At 40.8% G+C, this 17,378-nt stretch overlaps 1 protein-coding gene and 4 long non-coding RNA genes across 5 annotated transcripts in view; all 5 read left to right on the top strand.

Annotated features, from left to right (window-relative positions):
* The window catches only part of thbs4b (thrombospondin 4b), a 34,963-nt gene that overhangs the window by 4,943 nt on the left and 12,642 nt on the right, over positions 1-17,378 (top strand). The window contains exons 4-7 of the mRNA XM_026173477.1: positions 99-201; positions 334-416; positions 534-585; positions 955-1,106. Of these exons, the coding sequence (XP_026029262.1) occupies positions 99-201; positions 334-416; positions 534-585; positions 955-1,106 (390 nt within the window). The remainder of the gene's footprint in view (positions 1-98; positions 202-333; positions 417-533; positions 586-954; positions 1,107-17,378) is intronic.
* On the top strand, positions 5,683-6,881 carry LOC113025577 (uncharacterized). The gene is made up of 3 exons (XR_003272817.1): positions 5,683-5,713; positions 6,612-6,683; positions 6,852-6,881. It is a non-coding gene; the product is annotated as an uncharacterized LOC113025577 (long non-coding RNA).
* Positions 6,923-8,101, top strand: LOC113025576 (uncharacterized). Its single transcript, XR_003272816.1, has 3 exons — positions 6,923-6,953; positions 7,832-7,903; positions 8,072-8,101. It is a non-coding gene; the product is annotated as an uncharacterized LOC113025576 (long non-coding RNA).
* On the top strand, positions 8,143-9,317 carry LOC113025575 (uncharacterized). The gene is made up of 3 exons (XR_003272815.1): positions 8,143-8,173; positions 9,048-9,119; positions 9,288-9,317. It is a non-coding gene; the product is annotated as an uncharacterized LOC113025575 (long non-coding RNA).
* On the top strand, positions 9,359-10,564 carry LOC113025573 (uncharacterized). The gene is made up of 3 exons (XR_003272814.1): positions 9,359-9,389; positions 10,295-10,366; positions 10,535-10,564. It is a non-coding gene; the product is annotated as an uncharacterized LOC113025573 (long non-coding RNA).

Raw genomic sequence — 17,378 nt, 5'->3', positions numbered from 1 at the left:
ATTTCCACACAATAGTGAATGCCCTTCTGTCACGATAATGACTCTGTAGGTTTCCAGATGGCTTAGCTGTGCACTTTCACTCGATTGATTTTAAACAGGAAAGCTTAGATGAACTAAAGCTGGTGGTTGGGGACTCATTTGAAAACGTTGCGTCGCTACAAGACTGCCACTTCCAGCAAAGAGACTCAGTTCAGACTCTGGGTAAGGTTCTTTCTGTGGAAATGTCAGTGAAAACACTCTCAGCGATAGGAAATGTTGAGTCAAAGGGGGGCAGACTCTGAGAAGCCCTTAGCTCTGTTTCAGCTGAATAAAATAACAGTCCTTCTCCCTCAGGGGTCAACACAAAGCAGCTGTCCAATCAAATGCTGGAGTTAACGAAGGTGATAAATGAGCTGAAAGACGTCCTAATTCAGCAGGTAACCACCTCTTAGCAGTCCCTCTGAGGCCACTTAATCTCTGCTCCGTCAATCCTGACCTCCCTGACAGCTCGCCTGACTGAATATAAACTTTTGTTCATTTTTGACCCGTTCCAGGTTAAAGAAACATCCTTTCTCAGGAATACCATCTCAGAGTGTCAGGCCTGTGGTAAGATAATGTCTATAGTAGCTGTCAGTCATTGTAGAGAGGAAAATTGAGGACCAGTTTCCAATTGTTTAATTTATCACAGCTGATCACTTTCTTTTTTTTCATTATCTCATGTTGTGTCACAATGCAAATTAAAATGGCACAAATGTGCACATTTTAATTTAATGGAAGACTTTCTTTTTGCTTTGTTTCTGCACTGACCCCTCAGACTCAAAACTCTCTCAATAAATTAGTTATCCTATTAGCAGATCGCACGTGATAATGGTATCAGTACATCCTTATCAGTATCCGTGCCTACATGATATTTTGATATTACTGAATGAATAACAGATGGTTAAAAAAAAAATCTTTATTTCCTCCTATTTAAAGGTCTAGGTGGCACAGAGGTGGTGAAGCCAAGGTGTGCACCGGGTGTCTGTTTCCGTGACGACATGTGTATAGAAACAGCAGAAGGTGTTGAATGTGGACCATGTCCTGATGGGTACACTGGAGATGGTTTTAACTGTGATGATGTCGACGAGGTAAAGCTCAATATCGCTCTGTGTGTGTGTGTGTGTGTGTGTGTGTGTGTGTGTGTGTGTGTGTGTGTGTGTGTGTGTGAGTGCGTCTATGTGGTATGGATTGACATTTGACCTGCGCTGTACCTGGGCTCCGGGGACATTTCGACTTTTTGCTGTGTATTCATGTGTCCCCCTAAAACATGACTTGTAAATGCATTTTTAAGTGTCTAAATAATAATTTTTTCTACTTCTTATGAGGTCATTATTTATCTTTTGACCTGTATTTGCTTAAACTGTAGTGTAAATTCATTTATTAAACTATAATTAAAAGATTTTCTGATTTTCTTAAAAGTCCACCTATACCCCTCACCTGATTTTTGTGTATTCCAGTGTATTGCACAGCGACGTTTCGAGTTAGAGTGGATGTGTGTAGGTACTGCAATTTAATACACATTTTCAATACACACGGCCGGAAGTCATTGTGATTGGTAGGCTATATATATAGGCGGTACCTACAGGAAACGGCGCCACAACTTTCGCGCGCGTGCCCTTTAACAAGTGTATGTCGACGGCAATACGAAGACGGATTAAAAACACAAAGGTAAGCCTTTTTTAATGTAAAATGCACCATGACTTTAATACTATATGAAATTATAGGTGCACAGGCCTATATTAAACTGGTTTAATTTATGCTTTATGGACTGTTAGTGAGTCTTTGAAGAAGTAAAACGGCCCCAGCGTTTGTCATTTAGTAAATAAAATAGGGCTGACGACTAACCGCGTCAACGCGATAAAGCGGGCTAACCCGTGTTAGGATTTACTCGGTGTTAAAGCATTATTGTGGCTTAAACGTGTTAATGCCGACATCGCGACTAACGCGATTAACAATTAAACCAGCGCAGTCTGAGTCAAAATCCCTGATGTCGCTGTTAGCTAATTTCGGGCAGTTTGTCCAATGTCTGTCATTCTGCTGACAGCCCTAAAATAAAAGCAAGGGTATAAGTGTATTTAGTCGTGTATTTATTTATATGCCTGAAGAAAAAACTTCTTACAGTTTTGATGCCTAAGCTTTCTCAGTACTTGTATCACTCTCTGCAGTCGCCATTACAGAAATGTCACATGTCGCCATTTTGAGTACTAGGCCTTTAACATTTTAAAAGAAGGCATAAATTAGCACTATGAATAAGTCAGCTGTGTTTATGCTGTAAACTACACTACTGCTAGTTCTGCTACTACTGATGATGATGACAATGATGACGATAATCGTAATACTTTATATGCTTTGGTAATACAGCCAATCGTACAGGAGAACATGCGAAGGAGACGCATTCCTCCACGGGAGGATGCAGTCTGTCATGTTTCTGCTGGAAGGGACAAACTGGGACTTGATATCCACTACATAAATGCCTTCAAAGGTAAGTTGGTCTTTAGTTTGGATTAGATTTGGAGTTTGTCACTTTGTCTTTTGTCACTCACTTGGTATGCCTCTGCAATTCAGGTCGGGGCATTTTCACGACTGTTCCATTCCAAAAAGGAGACTTTCTTTTGGAATACAGAGGTAAACTCATAACAAAAGAAGAATGTGAGCGGAGACACAGAGTTTATCATGACAGCCTGAAGGTGTTCATGTTTGAATTCAAGTTTGATGGAAAACTCTGGTGGTGCGTATTATATCAGTGTAGTTTGATTAAGATTAAATGACACATTGCTTTTGATTTATGAAAAAAAAAGCTTCTTAACTAACTAGTTAAGCTAATACTTTTTTGCCTAACCCCACAGTGTGGATGCATCTCAAGAAGATGGGTCATTAGGCAGACTTGTCAACGACAACCACATCAGTCCAAGTGCTAAGATGAAAATATTAAATATCAATGGAAAGCCCCATCTATGCTTATTTGCAAGCAGAGACATAAGTCCAGGCGAAGAAATAGACTATAATTATGGTGACTCGGATTGGCTCTGGAGATGCAAGGTATTTCTACAATTGTACTTTTTGGAACTGATAAATTGCATACCCTAAGCCATTTTTACATTTGTACCTACTCAAATTGGCTTAACGTGACTTAGGGCATCTAGTTTTTCACTGAAATTGAGTATCACCTACTGTGCCTGGGGTAACTATAGCAATGCAGCCGAGCATCCAGTGATATAAATGCCACAGCAAGCATGGACGTCAAGGTGACAAAATGCCTGCTGCTCAGTCTATACTTTAGTGTTCAATTCAGGGATCACGCTGTTAATTTTGGTCGCTATTTCAAACATTTCAGAGTTTCAAAAATGATGGCTTGGATTTTCACGAAGGAGGCGCACTCATAACTTATCGAGTGACACCATTGACCAGCCACCTGGTGGCATTCAGTCTATGTCAAATTTTCTGATCACTTTGGATCACTTGGAACCTTGGTGCAGTAGTTACTGAAAAACTACATGGTACTATAACCTACTGGAAAAACAGGGGTAGGTACTAATGGAAAACAGGCAATTGTGATGGCTGCCACATCAAAGCCCTCTAAAAGCACTAAAAAAATATCAGCAGGTATGCAGAAATAAAAAATGGCTTTCGGTTTCTAAATTTTAACAGTGATTGATGTTTAATGTGATTCTACACAGCAAAATCTCCAGTGTTAAATTAACACTGGAGAGTGTCTATAAGGGTCCACACCTCTGAGTGTTAAATACAACACTGTTGAGTGTTAAATTAACACTTTTGACAGTGTTATATGTTTAAAAGTAACCTAGTCAGTTTTGAAGATTAACAATGGCTAACACTGAGCAGTGCTGATTTTCTAACACTGGAAAATAACTCAAAATGTTAGAAATATTCCAGTGTTAGAAAATCAGCACTGCTCAGTGTTAGTCTTTGTTAATCTTCAAAACTGACTAGGTTACTTTTAAACATATAACACTGTCAAAAGTGTTAATTCAACACTCAACAGTGTTGTGTGGACCCATATAGACACTCTCTAGTGTTAATTTAACACTGGAGATTTTGCTGTGTAGCCTCTTTAGTTAGATTCATTTTAAATTTTGTCCCTTGAAGATAAATGGGCCCTAGTGACAGTTCGTTGCTGCTACAGGTGATTGTTTTACTCCTTTAGCAATGGCTTAAAAAATAAAGAAATCACACTGACTATTTGTCTCTTAATCATAGGGCCTTAAATTCTCTATACATGACAGTGAATATTTTAAAGACAATAGCTTGAAACTTATCTTTCTCATACAGTTTATTTAATGTTTCAAAAGCCTCTTCAAAAATGCACTGTATATTCATTTTCTATCTGTTACACACGAAGACGGAGACCAGCCAGATTCAGAAGACTGTGAGCTGCCTAAAGCCGCAACCAAACAGCTTTCCAAACAATGATCTGGACCTGAAACATCCAGAGCCTGAAAGGGTAAATATAATCCAGTGTACCACTTAATGAACTAATAATTTAATCTATCATCATTCTTTATGGATGCTGTGTGTGTGTGTGTTTGGCAGTCACCTGGGTGTGATGTGATTTACATGGACCGTGGCTTGTAGGTCCTTTTCATTGTTTCAAAGTGCAAGTCTGGATAACATCTGAGTGTGTGTGTGTGTGTGTTAACCACCCAAATGTGACTTAGGAGGACCACACTGTTATTGGGGGACTCCGTCAAAGTTTGCTTCATGGTGACATCACTCTGGTTTTAGGAGGGGTCTTCTCGTATGTCTTGACAGTTTGACCTACAGCATGCAGAGCTGACTGCATGTGCTTTGTTTCTATGTTGAAATTTTTTGAAACTCAGGCTTGAACATTAAGATAGATAGTACTATACAACTTCTTAACTTGTTTTAGGCACTTTTTACTGCTGTAATGCATGGGCTCTCTCTGGCTGTGTACTCTGGCTTCTTCCCACAGTCCAAAGATGTAGCTTATGGGGTTAGGTTAACTGGTGATTCAAAACTGCCCTTTGGTGTGAATGCAAATGCTTGTCCTTCCATGTTAGACTGGCGATCTGTCCAGGTTGTACTGCCCTATGGTAGCTGGTATAGGCCCCAAAACTGCTACCCCACAATCCTGATAAGGATAAGTGGAAGAGGATGGATGATTGCAAAGGAATCAGTTGTTAATTATTGTAGCCAGTATTTTTTTCAGAAGAAAACATTTCTTGAGTGGAAAGCCCCCCCCCCCCCCCCCCCCACACACACACACACACACACACACACACATGCAAATTAAAGACAGAAGCACAGGACTGCCCAGTACAGTTGCAAGAAGAGCACTTGGTCTAATCTTTGTGCCATCTTTTCTTTGTTGCAGGATCTTGATGAAGAAATGCCTCAGCAAGGCTCAGAAGCCATGCATTCTTCTTCAGTGCAAGATTTTGAAGAGGTAACATTGACCTAGGACAGATTTTAATGAATGTTTCTCATGCACGATGTGTACCTTACGCTATTTGCCGATAGTGAAATGGTCTATTCATCCTCTTGAGTGATGCATTTTTAGTAACTGTCAGATTACTGTTCTTTTGTCTTCATTCTCTATCTGTTACACACGAAGACTGAGACCAGCCAGATTCAGAAGACTGTGAGCTGCCTAAAGCCGCAACCAAACAGCTTTCCAAACAATGATCTGGACCTGAAACATCCAGAGCCTGAAAGGGTAAATATAATCCAGTGTACCACTTAATGAACTAATAATTTAATCTATCATCATTCTTTATGGATGCTGTGTGTGTGTGTGTTTGGCAGTAACCTGGGTGTGATGTGATTTACATGGACCGTGGCTTGTAGGTCCTTTTCATTGTTTCAAAGTGCAAGTCTGGATAACATCTGAGTGTGTGTGTGTGTGTGTGTGTGTGTGTGTGTGTGTTAACCACCCAAATGTGACTTAGGAGGACCACACTGTTATTGGGGGACTCCGTCAAAGTTTGCTTCATGGTGACATCACTCTGGTTTTAGGAGGGGTCTTCTCGTATGTCTTGACAGTTTGACCTACAGCATGCAGAGCTGACTGCATGTGCTTTGTTTCTATGTTGAAATTTTTTGAAACTCAGGCTTGAACATTAAGATAGATAGTACTATACAACTTCTTAACTTGTTTTAGGCACTTTTTACTGCTGTAATGCATGGGCTCTCTCTGGCTGTGTACTCTGGCTTCTTCCCACAGTCCAAAGATGTAGCTTATGGGGTTAGGTTAACTGGTGATTCAAAACTGCCCTTTGGTGTGAATGCAAATGCTTGTCCTTCCATGTTAGACTGGCGATCTGTCCAGGTTGTACTGCCCTATGGTAGCTGGTATAGGCCCCAAAACTGCTACCCCACAATCCTGATAAGGATAAGTGGAAGAGGATGGATGATTGCAAAGGAATCAGTTGTTAATTATTGTAGCCAGTATTTTTTTCAGAAGAAAACATTTCTTGAGTGGAAAGCCCCCCCCCCCCCCCCCACACACACACACACACACACATGCAAATTAAAGACAGAAGCACAGGACTGCCCAGTACAGTTGCAAGAAGAGCACTTGGTCTAATCTTTGTGCCATCTTTTCTTTGTTGCAGGATCTTGATGAAGAAATGCCTCAGCAAGGCTCAGAAGCCATGCATTCTTCTTCAGTGCAAGATTTTGAAGAGGTAACATTGACCTAGGACAGATTTTAATGAATGTTTCTCATGCACGATGTGTACCTTACGCTATTTGCCGATAGTGAAATGGTCTATTCATCCTCTTGAGTGATGCATTTTTAGTAACTGTCAGATTACTGTTCTTTTGTCTTCATTCTCTATCTGTTACACACGAAGACTGAGACCAGCCAGATTCAGAAGACTGTGAGCTGCCTAAAGCCGCAACCAAACAGCTTTCCAAACAATGATCTGGACCTGAAACATCCAGAGCCTGAAAGGGTAAATATAATCCAGTGTACCACTTAATGAACTAATAATTTAATCTATCATCATTCTTTATGGATGCTGTGTGTGTGTGTGTTTGGCAGTCACCTGGGTGTGATGTGATTTACATGGACTGTGGCTTGTAGGTCCTTTTCATTGTTTCAAAGTGCAAGTCTGGATAACATCTGAGTGTGTGTGTGTGTGTGTGTTAACCACCCAAATGTGACTTAGGAGGACCACACTGTTATTGGGAGACTCCGTCAAAGTTTGCTTCATGGTGACATCACTCTGGTTTTAGGAGGGGTCTTCTCGTATTTCTTGACAGTTTGACCTACAGCATGCAGAACTGACTACATGTGCTTTGTTTCTATGTGGTTTGAAACTCAGGCTTGAACATTAAGATAGATAGTACTATACAACTTAACTTGTTTTAGGCACTTTTTACTGCTGGTAGTGCATGGGCTCTCTCGCTGTGTACTCTGGCTTCTTCCCACAGTCCAAAGATGTAGCTTATGGGGTTAGGTTAACTGGTGATTCAAAACTGCCCTTTGGTGTGAATGCAAATGCTTGTCCTTCCATGTTAGACTGGTGATCTGTCCAGGTTGTACTGCCCTATGGTAGCTGGTATAGGCCCCAAAACTGCTACCCCACAATCCTGATAAGGATAAGTGGAAGAGGATGGATGATTGCAAAGGAATCAGTTGTTAACTATTGTAGCCAGTATTTTTTTCAGAAGAAAACATTTCTTGAGTGGAAAGCCCCCCCCCCCCCCCCCCCCCCCCCCCACACACACACACACACATGCAAATTAAAGACAGAAGCACAGGCCTGCCCAGTACAGTTGCAAGAAGAGCACTTGGTCTAATCTTTGTGCCATCTTTTCTTTGTTGCAGGATCTTGATGAAGAAATGCCTCAGCAAGGCTCAGAAGCCATGCATTCTTCTTCAGTGCAAGATTTTGAAGAGGTAACATTGACCTAGGACAGATTTTAATGAATGTTTCTCATGCACGATGTGTACCTTACGCTATTTGCCGATAGTGAAATGGTCTATTCATCCTCTTGAGTGATGCATTTTTAGTAACTGTCAGATTACTGTTCTTTTGTCTTCATTCTCTATCTGTTACACACGAAGACTGAGACCAGCCAGATTCAGAAGACTGTGAGCTGCCTAAAGCCACAACCAAACAGCTTTCCAAACAATGATCTGGACCTGAAACATCCAGAGCCTGAAAGGGTAAATATAATCCAGTGTACCACTTAATGAACTAATAATTTAATCTATCATCATTCTTTATGGATGCTGTGTGTGTGTGTGTTTGGCAGTCACCTGGGTGTGATGTGATTTACATGGACCGTGGCTTGTAGGTCCTTTTCATTGTTTCAAAGTGCAAGTCTGGATAACATCTGAGTGTGTGTGTGTGTGTGTGTTAACCACCCAAATGTGACTTAGGAGGACCACACTGTTATTGGGGGACTCCGTCAAAGTTTGCTTCATGGTGACATCACTCTGGTTTTAGGAGGGGTCTTCTCGTATGTCTTGACAGTTTGACCTACAGCATGCAGAGCTGACTGCATGTGCTTTGTTTCTATGTTGAAATTTTTTGAAACTCAGGCTTGAACATTAAGATAGATAGTACTATACAACTTCTTAACTTGTTTTAGGCACTTTTTACTGCTGTAATGCATGGGCTCTCTCTGGCTGTGTACTCTGGCTTCTTCCCACAGTCCAAAGATGTAGCTTATGGGGTTAGGTTAACTGGTGATTCAAAACTGCCCTTTGGTGTGAATGCAAATGCTTGTCCTTCCATGTTAGACTGGCGATCTGTCCAGGTTGTACTGCCCTATGGTAGCTGGTATAGGCCCCAAAACTGCTACCCCACAATCCTGATAAGGATAAGTGGAAGAGGATGGATGATTGCAAAGGAATCAGTTGTTAATTATTGTAGCCAGTATTTTTTTCAGAAGAAAACATTTCTTGAGTGGAAAGCCCCCCCCCCCACACACACACACACACACATGCAAATTAAAGACAGAAGCACAGGACTGCCCAGTACAGTTGCAAGAAGAGCACTTGGTCTAATCTTTGTGCCATCTTTTCTTTGTTGCAGGATCTTGATGAAGAAATGCCTCAGCAAGGCTCAGAAGCCATGCATTCTTCTTCAGTGCAAGATTTTGAAGAGGTAACATTGACCTAGGACAGATTTTAATGAATGTTTCTCATGCACGATGTGTACCTTACGCTATTTGCCGATAGTGAAATGGTCTATTCATCCTCTTGAGTGATGCATTTTTAGTAACTGTCAGATTACTGTTCTTTTGTCTTCATTCTCTATCTGTTACACACGAAGACTGAGACCAGCCAGATTCAGAAGACTGTGAGCTGCCTAAAGCCACAACCAAACAGCTTTCCAAACAATGATCTGGACCTGAAACATCCAGAGCCTGAAAGGGTAAATATAATCCAGTGTACCACTTAATGAACTAATAATTTAATCTATCATCATTCTTTATGGATGCTGTGTGTGTGTGTGTTTGGCAGTCACCTGGGTGTGATGTGATTTACATGGACCGTGGCTTGTAGGTCCTTTTCATTGTTTCAAAGTGCAAGTCTGGATAACATCTGAGTGTGTGTGTGTGTGTGTGTGTGTGTGTGTTAACCACCCAAATGTGACTTAGGAGGACCACACTGTTATTGGGAGACTCCGTCAAAGTTTGCTTCATGGTGACATCACTCTGGTTTTAGGAGGGGTCTTCTCGTATGTCTTGACAGTTTGACCTACAGCATGCAGAGCTGACTGCATGTGCTTTGTTTCTATGTTGAAATTTTTTGAAACTCAGGCTTGAACATTAAGATAGATAGTACTATACAACTTCTTAACTTGTTTTAGGCACTTTTTACTGCTGTAATGCATGGGCTCTCTCTGGCTGTGTACTCTGGCTTCTTCCCACAGTCCAAAGATGTAGCTTATGGGGTTAGGTTAACTGGTGATTCAAAACTGCCCTTTGGTGTGAATGCAAATGCTTGTCCTTCCATGTTAGACTGGCGATCTGTCCAGGTTGTACTGCCCTATGGTAGCTGGTATAGGCCCCAAAACTGCTACCCCACAATCCTGATAAGGATAAGTGGAAGAGGATGGATGATTGCAAAGGAATCAGTTGTTAATTATTGTAGCCAATATTTTTTTCAGAAGAAAACATTTCTTGAGTGGAAAGCCCCCCCCCCCCCCCCACACACACACACACACACACACACACACACACACATGCAAATTAAAGACAGAAGCACAGGACTGCCCAGTACAGTTGCAAGAAGAGCACTTGGTCTAATCTTTGTGCCATCTTTTCTTTGTTGCAGGATCTTGATGAAGAAATGCCTCAGCAAGGCTCAGAAGCCATGCATTCTTCTTCAGTGCAAGATTTTGAAGAGGTAACATTGACCTAGGACAGATTTTAATGAATGTTTCTCATGCACGATGTGTACCTTACGCTATTTGCCAATAGTGAAATGGTCTATTCATCCTCTTGAGTGATGCATTTTTAGTAACTGTCAGATTACTGTTCTTTTGTCTTCATTCTCTATCTGTTACACACGAAGACTGAGACCAGCCAGATTCAGAAGACTGTGAGCTGCCTAAAGCCGCAACCAAACAGCTTTCCAAACAATGATCTGGACCTGAAACATCCAGAGCCTGAAAGGGTAAATATAATCCAGTGTACCACTTAATGAACTAATAATTTAATCTATCATCATTCTTTATGGATGCTGTGTGTGTGTGTGTTTGGCAGTCACCTGGGTGTGATGTGATTTACATGGACGAAGTTTATTAGTTGATATCTGCAACTGAATTGAAAACACACCTTTCCAACTGTCCAAAACAAATAAATGTTGCAATATTTTGCTAACAGTGTCACAATCATCGTCTGGTGTGCACAACAATATCATCTTTGGACAAGTGCATTCAGTGTGTGGGACCGGTTTCCTCCCTCAAGTGGCTTGGCTTTAAGTGCAAAGGTGAGACATTTAGTGAATAGGTACAGTGTATAGTAAAAAGCATTAATAGAGTTCAACAAGTTAAGACGTGCTGAAATGAACACTGCTCCCTTTTTAATTAATGGGTGGTCACGTCTAATTAAAGAAATGCAGTATTACCTCATTGGTGCAGGACCTTGTAAAAATGGTATACTTGGGATTGTCCTCAATTCCCCATTCCATAACATAAACTGCTCAAAATAATAAAGGGAACACTTAAACAATGCGATGTTACTCCAAGTCAGTCACACTTCTGTGAAATCAAACTGTTCACTTAGGAAGTAACACTGACAACCAGTTTCACATGCTGTTTTGCAAATAGAGTAGACAACAAGTGGAAATTATAGTCAATTCACCATAATAAAGGACTGGTTCTGCAGGTGGTGACCACAGACCACTTCTCAGCACCTATGCTTTCTGGCTGATGTTATGGTCACTTTTGAATGCTGGCGGTGATTTCATTTTAGTGGTAGCATGAGACAGTCTACAACCCACACAAGGGGCTCAGGTAGTGCAGCTCATCTAGCGTAGCACATCAATGTGAGCTGTGGCAAGAAGGTTTGCTGTGTCTGTTAGTGTAGTGTCCAGAGCATGGAGGTGCTACCTGGATGTGGAGTAGGCCATAGGAGGGCAACAACCCAGCAGCAGGACCGCTACCTCCACCTTTGTGCAAGGAGGAACAAGAGGAGCCCTGCAAAATGACCTCAAACAGGCCACAAATGTGCATCTGTCTGCTCAAATGGTCAGAAACTGACTTCATGAGGGTGGCTTGAGGGTCCAGCATCCACAGGTGGGGATTGAGCTTGCAACACCATGCAGGATGTTTGGCATTTGCCAGAAAACACAAAGTTTGGCAACTTCAGCACGGGCACCCTATGCTCCTCACAGCTGAAAGGAGGTTCAAACTGAGCACGTGACAGTCTGGAGATGCCGTGGGGAATGTTCTGCTGCCTGCAACATCCTCCAGCATGATCATATTGGCAGTGGGTCAGTAATGGTGAGGGGTGGCATTTCTGTGCCTGCCAGAGAGCCTGACTGTCATTGGGTAACAAGATGAGGTCCTCGGACCCTTTGTGAGACCACATGCTGGTGCATTTGGCCCTGGGGTCCACCTAATGCGAGACGACACTGGGCCTCATGTGGCTGGAGTATGTCAGCAGTTCCTCCATGACAAAGGCATTGATGCTATGGACTGGCCCGCCTGTTCCCCAGACCTGAATCCAATTGAGCACATCTGGGACATCATGTCTCACTCCATCCACCACAAACTGTCCAGGGGTTGGCAGATGCTTTAGTCCAGGTCTTGGAGGAGATCCTTCAGGAGACCATCCGCCACCTCATCCCGAGCATGCCCAGGCATTGTAGGGAAGTCGTACAGGCATCTGGAGGCCACACACATTCAACTACACACTTTCATGCCACTCAACTACCTAAAGAACAAAGTATTTAATAAGAATAATTCCTTCATTCACATCTGGGATGTCCTTTTTTTGGGGGGGGAGGGGGATTAGCAGTGTATGTGTAGTCATTAAAATATCCTTAATGTGAACAGTTTTTTTTTTGTTTGTTTTTTTTCAGCATTTGACATTACTGCAATGCTTTGACAAAAAACTACTTCGCTTAAATAGAACTGCAAAGCTAAATTAAGTCTATCAAAATGTGTTTCAGTTTGTTTAGGGGTCTGGCACAAATCTTGCCTTGCAAAATTGGCAAATCAGAATTGCCACCAGTCAACACAGGTGTGTATCCCATTCATATTTGGCTTGACTTTTTTTCAGTTTATTTTTTACCTGTCTAAAGTATTGATCAATTAAAAAAACTTTTGTTCTTACATTCCAGAAAGAAGAAATTTCTGAATATTCAGGGGAGGATGGATTGCCACATTCAGTTCTGGATCAAATATCAAGCGATGATGATGGCAACCACAGCATATCAGAAGAAGAATATGTGCCAGATTCAGAGTCATATGATGAAGATTCAGATGAAGACATCTCATTATTGCCAAGCACATCAAAAGGTCTGCTATGCCAAGATGACATCTCCAAAGCGCATGAACAATCAGATTCAACGAATTTAATCCACAACTTGACAAAGGACAAGCCACAAGATAAAAGTGAGCTTTGCGAAACTGAATCAGAAAAAATGACTTTAAGTAAAAGAAATTACTGCTATTTTTGTGGCAAACCACAAGCTAAAATTTCCCGCCACCTGAAAACGCACAAAACGGCTCCTGATGTTGTGCATGCATTTTCCCTGCCTAGAGACTCAAACGAGCGTAAAAGTCTGTTAGAGAAATTGAGAAATAAGGGAAATTTTAAGCATAATGCTGCAGTTTTGCATGGTGGAGTGGGACCACTGAAAGTGAAGAGAAGACCCAAGATTAAAGCAGTAGAGGGAAAGTTTGCTCATTGCTTTTATTGTCAAGGGATGTATGTTCGCAAGGATCTTTGGAGACATGTCCGCAGATGTCCTAACAAACCAAAAGATGACACGGATAAAGAACCTGGAAGAACCAAAGTACTCGGCCTGGCTTTAACTCTGGAGTCTCAGTGTTATCCGCAGGTGTCAAGTGGAGTCTGGAAGGTTCTTGCTGTTATGAAACAAGATGAGATTGCCTCAGCTGTGCGAAATGACTTTACTGTTATTCAGTTTGCCCAGTCCCTCTACAATAAACATGGACAAGACCCTACAAAGTATGATTATATACGACAGAAGCTTCGTGAAGCGGGACGTTTGTTGTTGTGTCTGCGCACAGAATTCTCAGTGCATAACATGGAAGAAGCTATTAAGCCTGCTAATTTCCAGAGAGTTGTGCAAGCAGTAAAGAAAGTTTCAGGTTTTGATGAAGAGACACTGTCATACAAAACTCCAAGCCTTGCGCTGAAACTGGGACATACACTGCATAAAATGTCTGACATTATCCATTGTCGTGCCCTCATGACAGAGGATGAAGCCCTAATCAAGTCCACTGATGCGTTCAAGAAGTTGTATGTCTCCAAATGGTCTGAGATGGTGTCTCACCGTGCCTTGAACACATTGAGTGAGGCAAAGTTTAACAAGCCATCAACATTGCCCTTTACAGAAGATGTTCGGATTCTCCATCACTACCTTCAAAAATCTGCAGAAAGTGCCTTTTGCAGCTTGGAGAACGAAGCCACAGCTCAGAATTATGCCCAACTTGCACAAGTTACACTCTCACAAATCATTGTGTTCAACCGAAGACGTTCTGGAGAGGTTTCAAAGATGCGCCTCAAAAGTTTTCTTGAAAGAGACAAAACAGCACTCCACACAGATGTTGCCATGGGGCTCTCAGAAATGGAACAGAGACTCTGTAACTATTTCTGTAGAATAGAAATAATGGGAAAAAGGGACAGAAATGTTCCAGTTCTGCTAACACCAAGCATGCTGGATGCTCTGTCACTACTGGTTAGTAGGAGGCCTGACTGTGGTATTTGTGCCACTAATATCTACCTCTTTGCAAGACCCCGATCAATGAGTCATTACAGAGGAATGGACTCCTTGCGTGTTCATGCACACCAGTGTGGAGCAAAGCAGCCTGAGTATCTAAGATCGACACAGCTCAGAAAACATGTTGCCACACTCTCACAAGTCCTTAATTTGAAAAACAACGAACTTGATCAGGTTGCAGATTTCCTGGGTCATGATATCCGCGTTCACCGCGAATTCTACAGATTACCAGTTCCCACAACACAGCTGGCCAAGATTTCCAAACTGCTTTTAACACTGGAAAAAGGACAACTTTCCCAGATCCAGGGGAAATCACTGGATGAGATCAAAATAGAAGGTTTGTATTGAAAGGAGCAAATATTAGGGCAGTAGTTGAATATTATGCTTTATCAACAGAATTAAAACCTAAAAGCACAGACCATTCTGTTAAATGTCCATGATTTAAGGTTCTTGAAGTCTATTGTTTCATCACTTTGCAACATTTGGCAAACTGCAGAGTGGTGGCCTTAAATAGTAAAACTATGTACTATAATTTCCAGTATTTGTTCTGTATTTTGTCATATCTCGTTGTTAATGTGAGGTTTTTGGGGGGTTTGTGTTTGGTTTTTTGGGGGGGTTTTCCCACAATTTCTCAGATGAAATTGCATTAAGTGATGCTGAAACAAAGGACAGTGAGAGTGAATCAGATGATGATGACACAGCACTCACAATGTTGGCGTGTGGCACCAGTGAGCCTGTACATGCAGTAGCTGATTCCACAAACACAGCGCAGCTCCAAGACACTGTAGATTGTGGTAAGTTACCACTAGCTTGGTTTCTGTGGATAAAATGTTTGTTACAAATATTAAAACTTAATCAAATTGTGTAATCAGCAGATGAAGGACCACTCACAATGCCTGCAGCAAGTGAGACTGCTGCTCCCTCTGAAGGTAAGGGGTGCAGTTGGTTCTCTAAGCTTATTATTGTTTCATCACTTTGCAACATATGGCAAACTGCAGAGTGGTGGCAAAAAGTCACTTGGATGAGTGACAAAATGTTTCTCCCACTGAAAACGCTACGTCCAGATTAACAGAATCAACGTTTTGGGATTTACTTACCTGGATGATTGAGCATGCATCAAGAGACTTTTATTCAACTTTTTATTCAGTCTTTTATTCACAGCGGAACACTAAATGTCTCATTTTAGAAATTTGATAAATTTTCAAAGAGAATTTTAGCTCGTTTTGATATTGATGGTAGCAACACATTTCAGAAGTTAGTACAGGGTAGCATCCATTCTTTTAACCACCAAATGTTTTTTGTTTTTTTTGTTTGGTTTTTTGTTTGTTTTAACTACTACTACTTTATATATCTTCCAGAGAAAAATGCTGCTCAATCCCACAATTCCCGAAGAGCTCCCAAAAACATGTGGTCCAAGGCTGAGGTTGCTGCAGTGATGAGGCATTTTAAAGACCACATAAACGAAGGGAAACTAGCCACCAAAAATGAATGCAGTCATTGCAAATTGGTAGAAGATCCGGTGTTGGCAGGAAGAACAGTTCAAAACATAAGAGATTTTGTAAGAAACAGAGGATTAACTGCAAAAAGGCAGGAAAAAAATGAACTAAAATAACTGTTTAGAGAGCTGTGGTTTTACATCTTGGTCAGATTGCCAATTGTTGTTAACACTGATGTTCTGTTTAAAGAAAAAAAAGTTCTTGTTAAATACAGAAGTAGTTTGTATTTCATAATTTTTACATTTAATTTATTTAGGGTTTTTTTTGACGGGTTATATTTAAAATAAAAAATTATAAATGCATATTTTCTCCCCTTAATATTTACCTTTAACCCTTTAAGACCTACCATAGAACCAAGTTCGCCAGAGCTTATATTGTATTTTTACATGCTGTGGAGCCATTTTTGGGAGCATTTCAAGTTGCTATACATCAATACAACCATTATAGCCCAAACTTTAATAATATGTCTGCATTAGGTGCATAGTAATTACATAAATTGCAAAAAAGTGCAATAAACTACAAAAAAATTGAAAATCGTTTTTGTTTTTTTAACATATATTTCTAGTTAGAGAAATTTAAGAGGCTTATCCCTCAAAACTGTAAATACAAAAAAGTTACACAAACTAGTTTCCCACCACAGGAAATTTATTTTGAGTGTCTTCATAGTTTTATTTTTGAAATACACCAATTTTTATATACTGCAGGAAAAACGAAAATAAATATTATAGTGCAAATTTGCAAAATAACAGCATATGCATCAAAATAAACTATTTCCAGCAGTGCAATATGAGTCCTAAGCATCCCAGAAACGACACAGAAAGTCATAAACGCAAACATAACTTTTTAAAACACATAACAAGTAAAACACAAGCTCATAAGGGCCCGATCGTAAAAAACTACATTTCCGCAAAATGACGTCACTTCCGGTTTCGGGCAGGTCATGCGGTCATGTGATAGTTCGCGCTGATGGACGTAGGAAGTGTTACAAACAGCTGATGGATCGGCGAAGCGTGTTTCTGGAATATCATGTTTTTGTTGCTGCAAGTGATTTTTATGCAGTTTTTGCAAAGCTATATGTGGAAGGAAACTGTGACCTAGGACAAGCTGATGGCATAAGATGTAAGTACAACTCCTCCAGTTTCATATGCAAAAAAAATTATTGTGCTAGCTTAAGTGGTTGCAGAGCTACCGGGATTTAAAAATAGTTACGCAAAACAGAGCGTGCCCGCTCCGATCGGCTGTAAAGGGTTAAACTATTAAAATTCATTTTAAATGTTTTTAATTTTTCTGTTTTCTATATTTTTATATTTCTGTGGGAAGCGTGGGCATTTTTGTCCATAGATTTCTTTTTTTATTTATGGTTAAAATTAATGTTCAGATCCAAGAACACTAATAAAATGATGTTCCAGTAATCCTGTGTCCTGTCAGATGTGTATTCATGGTAA

Source organism: Astatotilapia calliptera, chromosome 7, assembly GCF_900246225.1.
Source record: "Astatotilapia calliptera chromosome 7, fAstCal1.2, whole genome shotgun sequence".
NCBI lineage: Eukaryota > Metazoa > Chordata > Actinopteri > Cichliformes > Cichlidae > Astatotilapia > Astatotilapia calliptera.
Note: the sequence above shows the minus strand (reverse complement) of the source record. Positions and strands in the feature narration are given on the sequence as shown.